We start from the raw sequence: 9,695 nt of genomic DNA, 5'->3' as shown, positions 1-9,695 counted from the left end.
AGGAATATTAGATATACATAGTTTAAAAAATTTTTTCATTCCCTAGTTGTTTGACTTTTTTTTCTTGAAACTAGGACTAGAAATGTCCCTTTAAGCCTCTATTTACACAAACACAAAATCATTAAATATAAACTTATATATATAATACATATAATTGGCCCATAAATATATGGGCCAATACATGGTCGTGAATGTTAATTTTCATAGGCTTAGTACATACTTGCCTTTAGTATCAGAATATTTAGTATCAGAATGTTGAAGCACACTACCTTGCGTATAAGTCTTAAAGGGTCTTTGAACCGTAACACTGGGAGGACATCATAAGTCATACACTTTTACTTGTACAGGTAACGATATTGGGGTGTTAAAAGGCCACGCTGCCAGGGTTCAAATCTACCACTTGACTTACGTCCATAGTCTTTTCAATTAATATCTCTCCTTCAACTGGTTTCAGGGGAATTTGTTAGGTTCCATCCTAGTCTGTGAAGCTTTTAAATTTGTTAAACTCTAACCACGGAAAAGAAAATGGAAACGAAACTATTACGTAGCAAATTGTCTTATATATATGCAGACTTCTTAGTTAACCGAGTAATAAATTGAATTCAATTCCAGGTGCAGCCAGTTATTCCAAGAATTTTCTGAAATTAGTTTACAATAGTTCTTACTAAAGAATATTATATATATGCATTTTTAAATTCCCTAGTTGTTCAAATTTTTTCGTTGAAATTTCAGTTTCTATTTTGCACTTTGTAGCTTTTTCTTCTATTTTGTTGACTGGAAAGAGCGATTCCTAGGATTCCATTTTAATTAAAGGAAGTTATTTCCAATCAACACTTCACAAAATACGTTTTCTTATTTTGTGGACTGAGGAATCCAAGAAAATACCGAATAACAGCAAAATTGGGGGACCTTAAGTTAATCACATAGCTGAACTGTGGCTACTGGCATTCCATGGATCGGCTCGCAATCAATTCTATCTAGAACTAAGAATCACGGCACAAGCCCAAGCCTGCTCGCCAGCCTGAACTGGGTGAGAGTTGAGAAAAAACACCCCCCACTTCCGTGCAGCAAACGGCGGCTACTCAGAGTAACTGCAGTCTGTCTCCTGGTTTAGGGGCCAGGGATGCACCTGCTAAACAGCAGAAACTCAAGAAAGGGAACCAGCAACCGCTTCTAAACAGGAGGACGAGACGCTCACCCTGGGAAACTCCGCGACTCCCACGCACACCCCCACCTTCCACCCCTCTGGCAGCTCGGAACTCACCCCCCGGAAGTAAAACTGAGGAAACGCCACTTCGAAGGACTGGGCTGACGTAAGCGCGCCGACTTCCGGCCCCGTCCTTCCGGAGATGGGTGGTCCTGGGATCGGGAGGGGAGGTGGAGTGGAGGCGGGGCTTGAGGCTGGTTGAGGCTCTGGTGGGTAGGTGGGTTCAGACCGAAGGGACTACGGGTCGGCGTTGGGCTCAGTGGACTCGAACAAAGGACTCTCGGGCAGGGACTTGGCACGGCGTTTTCTGACGGGTAGCTGAGCAGCCGATCGCGGCTTCTCCGCCAACCAGTGCTGTCGTCGCGTGGTCCCAGTCGGCTTCTCCTTGGTTCCCCACGGCCAGCGCCGCGGTGGGGGGCCCGGCGCAGCGGCACCTGCTGCTGAGGGAACCCCGTGGCCCGCCCAGGTGCTCATGATGGGGCTGATCTTCGCTAAACTGTGGAGCCTCTTCTGTAACCAAGGTGAGAAGGATGGAGCTGCGCAACGGCTCGAATCCGAGGCAGAGGTCTAGCCGCCGAAGGGGACAGCCGAGGGGAGACAGGTTTCTAGGTGGACACAAACGTTCTGAGACTCAGAGAAGTGACTTAGTCGAGGAGGTGGGTAGAAACTCACTATTTTAGGCTGGAAGAAGGTGCAACGTGATGGTTGGGAGAAATGGAATGTCAGAAAAGGGGGCATTTGGTGTCCCTGGATCCAAACCAAGAATTTGGGGATTTTAGAGGAGGAAAGCGGAAAGCACCTAATGATACCCGGAGGCACTTGGAGGGCCTTTCCCATCTCTATTAAGCATCCTAAGTCTTGCCCCAGGATAAGTGTCCACCCAGAAAGCAATCAACTTTTTTTTTTTTTTAATTACTAATGATGCTTTGTTTTGCGCCCTGCTCTTTAAGCTAGTGCGCCTTCACGTTCTCTCTGATTTCGCCTGCTTTCCAGGACTCGGGAATGAGTTGTCCTATTGAGATACACCAGTTTCTGGAAATCTTCGTCCTAAACCCTTCATTCCTTTCTTCGATGTTGGAAAACGAAATGCTTTTGGTTCTATGTAGGATATTGCGTATCCGTAATTAGTCTAGAACTGGTTCTGAGACGTCTAAAAGTTGCAAGTCCAAAGGGCCAAGAAGTTGTAAAACCTGTTCTGAGTCAGAGTGAATGAGATGTGATGGCTTCTGAAGAGAGAAAATACCCAGATAAAAAGGGCCGGGAATAGGTAAAGTTTTAGGCATTCTTTTAACAGAGTGTTTTCTCAGTAACTGAAACTAGTTTTAAAACTCAAATAGTTTCATTTTGCATTTAATATCCGGGCGTAATAAAAGCCAGTGTTTTATGATGATACCAATTTGTTACTGCTAATGTGGTATTTTTTCTTTGGATTTAAGAAGTTATGAACAGAATGAAATGGTTTTAGTCACTTTTTCCGTAGGTCGATAAGAATACTAAAATAGCCTTTTTCAAAGTTACAAGTTAATAAAGATAGATATATGCATATGCATATACACGTATACGCATATACATGTGTGTGTATAAACGAAATTACTGCAGATAGCACTTATCAAGTAATTTCAAAGTGGCCAGAATTTAACTCCATACATTTTTTTTCCATATAGATATTATCCATAAATTTAATACATTTTTTTCAGTAGTTTATATTTTCTAATCCTTGGTACATGAATTTACTATGTAAAGCAGCTTTTTAAGACATGTTTAAAAGTATGAAGATTAATAATCACCTGCTTATCTTTTCCCATAGTTTAAGAAATAAAACATTACCAAAGTTGTTGGTTCTCCCTGTGTAACTTGTCCCATTCCCTTTTCTCTCCTCTCTGTTTTATTACTGTTGTGTATCTTTTTGGTTTCGGTGTTTTTTTTAGGCTTTCTTAATCAGACTAGAAGGGAGTGAAAGATGTAGAGGGAAAATTCGGCAGATGATGAAAGACATTCATGGGCTACTTTTGTAGTCACACAATTGTTTAGTCCTCTTAAATCCCCATTACTGTTTAGAATTTTTCTTTCCCTTTAACTTCCTTGTTGAAAATTTAGAACTACATAGTGGTTATTCTGTCATTTTATTCCCATTTATTCATGCAACTAACATTTAGTCATAGGCCATAACCCAGTCATCAGAGTTAGGCCTAGGAGACGCAAAGGTTAAAATACAGAAAAGTTACATATAACTTGCTCTCAAAGTACTCAAGAAACAGTAAATGAGACAGATTGGGGAAAAAAAAGATGTAGCATGGTAAATTATTTCACAGGTATGTATAAAAGCATGGTGATGGTCAACAAGAAGGAAGTGATTAATTTTTTCTCAGGTGGTTCCTGGAAGACTTTACAAAAAAAGGTATACTTGGACTTTAGCGATAAGTAGGTGTTTACAAGGCATTCTGTGTTATTCTAGGCAGAAGGACTAATACGCAAATAGGAGAGGAATGAAATAGTTTGGTGCATTGAGGGAAGCTGAAAATAGTTTAGTTTGGCTGTATTTTAGTTTGCCTGTGGGGGAGTTAGAGGAGATGAGGTTGAAGAGGTAGCTAGGAGAACCAGATCACAGAGGGCCTTGCGTGTAGACTAAGACGTTGAACTGCAAGCCATGGGAGCCGAGCCATTAGAGTTTGGTCATGTATGTTGTTTTAAAGCAGGGGAATAATGTGATCAGATTGATACTTTAGTCCTGTATTTTTACTTTCTATATGTATCACCTGACAATCTCAGCATTTTCCATTTTTACCACTGTGACACATCTAATCCAGTGATTAGAGTGACACATCTAATCACTCAGTCTTGGTCGCATAGTATGCCCAATGCCCCACCTCAGATCAGTTAAATCAGAATGGGGTGGAGTGCCGTGGGCATCAATGCCAAGATGACTCAAATGTACAGGCAGAGTTGACGACGGCTTATATTACCTTAAATACTCCTTTCCCTTATCTTTCTTCCAACATTTTTCCCTGTAGTATTTTAGAGCACCAAGCATCTTCTTATAAATTTGATACCTTTCTGGGAATAAGTATACTAAAAGCATGCATCCTCTCAATAAAGCTGTTACAAACTATGTTCTTAGTCTCTGTGATTTTGTATTGCTTGATTTTAAGCTAGAAGACTGATTACTTGAATGCACTTATCAATTGAAGGAAATAATTTCAAATCTGATCATCTTTTTAGACATTATTGTATATAGCTTTGTGTTTGTTTATGTGTGTTGTACAGGCATACCTCAGAGATATTGTGGGTTCGGTTCCAGACTACCAAAATAAAGCGAATATTGCAATAAAACAAGTCACACAATTTCTTTTGGTTTCCCAGTGCATATAAACGTTATGTTTAGGCTATACTGCAGTCTTTAAATGTGCAATAGCATTATGTCTAAAAAACAATGTACATATCTTAATTTAAAAATACTTTATTGCTAAAAATTGCTAACTATCATCTGATAGCACAGGGTTGCCACAAACCTTCAATTTGTATAAAACGAAATATCTGCGAAGTGCAATAAAATGAGGTTATGCCTATATAAAATACATACGTGTATATCTATCTTTAGATTCACCTCAGAAGTTGAGTGTTCCTTTTTTTTAAACTTCTTTTTAAACTTTCATAGACCTTGGTCTTTTTCTGTCAGCTATTTCTTGTTTTATCCAGACTTAAGAATGAATGGAATATGATTTTAATTGTAGTTCATTTTCAGAACCAAAAACAATGACATTTTAACTTAATTTCATTATCTCATCATTTCTTTCTCATTGGTGAATTTCATGGTATCATTTTGAGCACTGATATCCAATTTGTATGTCATCGTTATTGTTCTTCACTTCTGATGGCTTACATCTGGTGTCTCCTGTTAGTATTCTGCTCTTAATTCTGTTCTTTTTGCTAGTTTCAAACACACCAAACTTAAACTTACCACTGTCTGCTCCCTGTTTTCCAGAGCCCACTTTATTCATACCTTCAAATGGTTCAGACTTCTGATCAAATGTCACTCCTCAGAGAGCCCTTTCCTCCCCTGACCACTCTTACCTCCCCAACATTCAGAGTAACGTTTATCACTACCTGTAATCATATGATAAGTTTATTTGTTTACTTGTTGTCTGTTTCAATAGAAATAAACTTCTTGAGGCATGAACTTTGTCTTATTCGCTGTTGTATCCTCATTACAAAGGCTTTTGTTCAATTTTTTGTTTTGTTTTTCAAACATAAAAAGTTTATATTGAAGTAACACATACATATTCTTTTTAAAAAGTTATATAATGCTAAAGTCTGAAAATGATGTGTGTTCGTCAGCTCTCTTTAATCTCTTAACTTTTTTCCCAGCATATACTTCCACATTTCTGGATAATATACGTATGTGGAAATTTTAAACACTGTAATTTTTTTTTTTAAGAATTGAGATATAAATCAACATATAACATTATATTTGTTATCCCAGTATAGTATTTTGGCTTAATCCACACTCTATCTTTTCATTTTTGTGACTATAAAGTTTTGTTACTACTGAGCCACAATGTGCTGTAATTATGTTTCCCTTTTTTCTACAGCTTTTTCCCCCCTAGAGTAAATAATCATATCTCATTGCCTTAGTTTTCTTTGTACATTTGGCTAAGTCATTTCGTGCCATCCAAAAGCTCTCTGTACAGTTTACACACATCACACCTATCAGATGATTTATCCTTCCTACCCGCCCTCTCAGTATTCCATTCTGCTCCAAATTGGACCTGTTTTTCCTCTGTGCCCGCCACACAGCTGTTCTGGACTTGTCCTTCCTATCTATCACTCTAGAAATTTCCTTTGCTTTTCTGTTTTATTAGAACTTAACGTTTTTCTTGCTTTACTCTTACTTTGATGAAGTACATCCTTCAGAAATTTCCTGCAAAGTTGCCCAAAGTGGTCATTTTTTTTTGTGATTCCAAATATCTGAAGATATATTGGTCTGTCCTCACTTTTGATTTATAATTGGGCTGGATATAGTTAAGTTGAAAACGTTTCTTTCAGAATTTTGAAGGTACTGTCATTGTCCTCCAGCTTCCAGTGTTGTTGTTAAGACCAGTATCATTCTTTTCTGATTTTGTCCCTCTCTTTGTAGTAGATATTAGAATTTTCCATTTATCCCTGGTATTTTTAAATTTGAAAGAGGTGTGCCTTGTTGTGTCTTCATTCATTGGACCTTTTCAACACAAAGTTGCACCTTTTTCCATTGTAGGAATTCTTTCCTTCCTTCATCCCTCCCTCCCTTCCTTTCTTAAATTTAGGATTTCTTCCTCTACTTTTCTGGAAATATTATTGGTCATATGGCACTAAATTGATTATCAATTATCCTTTTCCATTTTTCTGGCTCTTTTTTTTGGAGTTCTGGGATATTTCCTTTGTCTTCCAATCCTATTGACTATTTTCAGCTATCATAATTCTAATTTATAAAAACTTTTTATTTGCTACATTTTTTTATTCTTGTGGCGTTGCTTCATAATGCTATGTCTTCTAAGTGTCTTAGTTTTTTTTTTGTTTGTTTCTATTTATTTTTATATTAGCCCTTCACACTGGAAGCTTTCCCCATAGATCTGTTATAAGTAATTCCATGCATGAATATACCACAGTTGTCTATTCATTTGCATCATGATGAGTTATAATATTGTGAAACTGTTAGATTGTTTTCTAAAGTGGTTATACCATTTTTATACTTTCACCAGCAACATTTGAGGCTTCGTTGCCAGTATTTTAATTTTAGCTATTCTGTTGGATGTGTACTGTTATTATCTCATTTTGGTTTTAATTTGCATTTCTGTGATGATTTTTGGGTGTTAAACACTTCTTCATGTGCTAATTGGCCATTTGTATATCTTCCTTTGCAAAATGTTCAAATCCTTTGCCAGTTTTTTTTTTGGGGGGGGGTCTAAAAAGTTATTCTTTATAATTATTTCTATATCCCGGAATTGAGTCTTTTGTCAGATATGTTTTGTGAATATACCTCCATCCCCACCCCCATCCTGTGGCTTCCCTATTCATTTTATTAATAGCGATTTTTGCTGAGTGGAAGTTTTTGGTTTTGGTGAAGTCTCAATTTCTCTCTGTATTATTTTTCTTTAATGGCTGTTATTTTCTGTGTCCTGTTCCTTTCATCTAGAAGCTTTAGCTTTTATGCTTAGGTCTGTGAGCCATCTCAGATTATTTTGAGGTTATGATGTGAATAGGGGTTGGGCTTCATTATTTTTTTACATGGGTATCTGCTTGTCCCAGTATAATTTACTGAAGACTTTTTTTTACCAGTGAATTACTTTGGAGTCTTTGTTGAAACTCAGATGATTCTCATCTCTAGACTTTCTCTTCTCTTGCAGTGACTTCATGGTAAATTTTAAAGGTGGTGTCAGTCCCATCTTTGTTTTGTTAATCTTTTCAAAGAAAAGATTTTAATTTTCTCTGTTTTCTAATTTACTAATTCTTGTTGTTTATTTCCTTCCATCTGCTTACTTTGAGTTTGCTTTACTCCCCTCCCCCCACCTTCTTAAGGGTTAGCTGGGTGTCATTGTTTTTGTTTCTTTTTCCTTTCATATATAAACATCATTGTTTTTGTTTCTTTTTCCTTTCATATATAAACAGCTGGCTGTAAATGTTCCTCTTAAGTACTGCCTTAGCTTTATTCCATAGATTTTAATATATTGTATTTCATTCAGTTGGAAACATTTTTAAAATTTTTTCTTTTTAATTTCTTCTTTGAACTATGGCTTATTTATGAGTGTTGTTATAGTTTCCACATACTTGTTTTTCTTGATAGATTATTTTTGGTTCCAAATTTAATTCCATTGTGGTCAGAAACATGCTCTGTAAGCTTTACTTTTTTTCTTCCCCCCAAATTTATTGAGACTTTCTATAGTTCATCTAAATGGTCTGTTTTGGTGCATATACCATTTGTGCTTGAAAAGAATGTGCATCCTGCATTTGTCTGCAATGTTCTATAAATGTTTATTAGGTTAAGGTGGTTGTTAATTTTGTTTAGATATTTTATATCTTTATGTGCATCTCTTATAGAGAGCATATGTTGGGATCTTGTTTATTTTGTCTAGTGTGAAATTCTCTCCCTTTTAATTGGAATGTTTATCCAATTTATTAGTGTGCTTAGATTTATGGCATGGTGAAATATTAAGGTATACTGTTTTACCATTTGTTTTCTGTTTGTCCCATCTGTGTTTGTTTTGTTATTACTCTATTCTTCCTTTCCCACTTTCTTTTGGGTTGACTGTTAATTTTTTTAAGAATTCTTTTTTAATTTATTTATTGACTTTCTAAGCAATTCCTTTTCACATTATTTTTATGGTTCTTCTAGGGATCGCAACATGCGTTCTTACCTTTTTGCAGTCTACTTAGAGTTAATAATGTAACACTTGTAAAGTGTAAGAACCTTGAAACTGTATATGTAATTGCATACTCTCCTTCCTTGTCGTTTATAACCATACAGCTTACATGTTATTTGTATTGTATCTACATATGTTATAAACTGCACAATACAGTGTTATAATTTTTGCCATAGACGATCACATGTTCTTTAAAGTTTTAAGAGAGGGTAAAATTTTCTCTTATATTTACCCACATTACTATTTTTCATGTTTTGAATTTCCGTCTTGTGAATTTCCTTTCAAGCTGAAGAACTCTACCATTTTTGTAGTGTGGTTTTGCAGGTAAATGAATTCTCTTAGTTTTCTTTTATCTGAAAATGTCTTTTTTCCCCTTCATTCCTGAAGTGTATTTTTGCTGAAAATAGCATCTTGGGTTGATTTTTTTTTTTTTTTTAACTTCATAGGCCTGTAATTTCTCGATCTGTAAAATATGCAAGGTGGCCCAGGTCAGTAGTTTTGTGCATTTTTGGAGACCTGGGTTCCTCAAAGTTGCCATATAGGTAACACATTTGTTGATGAAGAAGTGGGAGAGAAGGAGTAGATCTCACGTTCTGCAGTCTCTTCTAAGCTATGGTATTTTATGATTCTATAATTAGTATAATATAAGACAGAGTTTTTTATAGCTCTCCTTTTTCTTTCTTTTCTCTCCAAGAGGCAGACTGCTCCTCGTTGCTGTCCAGGCCTTCAGGTCTCAGGTTGTGACATCACATCCTCTGACATTTTACTACCTACCTATTGCAATAATGCAAACTTATTTTCTGTAAATGCAGTATTTCAAATTTTAAGTCACCAGATTTGGCATAGGGCATTTTTATTTGTTTAGTTATATAGTTGTTTACATACTCTGTGTTCACATAGGGCTTGTCCTCATTATATAACAATTTTAGTGCAGGTATTATGTATCTAGAAGGTAGCAATCCCTATTTCATGATATTTGGGTGGCTATCTTATATCCCAAAATTAAAAGTTAGTCATTTTGTCATACATTTTAACAATATCCAATTTTAACATAATAAAATAAATGTTAACATATTATTTCACAGTTTATTAAC

General features: G+C 36.3%; 1 protein-coding gene across 3 annotated transcripts in view; it reads left to right on the top strand.

Moving 5' to 3' along the window:
• Positions 1-1,369: 1,369 nt before the first annotated feature.
• ARL5B (ADP ribosylation factor like GTPase 5B) overlaps positions 1,370-9,695 on the top strand; it is a 33,541-nt gene continuing 25,215 nt past the window's right edge. The window contains exon 1 of one of the 3 annotated variants that reach the window (XM_032624075.1): positions 1,370-1,728. In XM_032624075.1, the coding sequence (XP_032479966.1) occupies positions 1,680-1,728 (49 nt within the window). In that variant the 5' untranslated portion in view covers positions 1,370-1,679. The remainder of the gene's footprint in view (positions 1,729-9,695) is intronic. The other 2 variants (XM_032624074.1, XR_004348645.1) reach the window with 2 other exon arrangements.

Source organism: Phocoena sinus, chromosome 2, assembly GCF_008692025.1.
Source record: "Phocoena sinus isolate mPhoSin1 chromosome 2, mPhoSin1.pri, whole genome shotgun sequence".
Taxonomy (NCBI): Eukaryota; Metazoa; Chordata; class Mammalia; order Artiodactyla; family Phocoenidae; genus Phocoena; species Phocoena sinus.
This window is presented reverse-complemented; position numbering and strand designations above follow the sequence as displayed.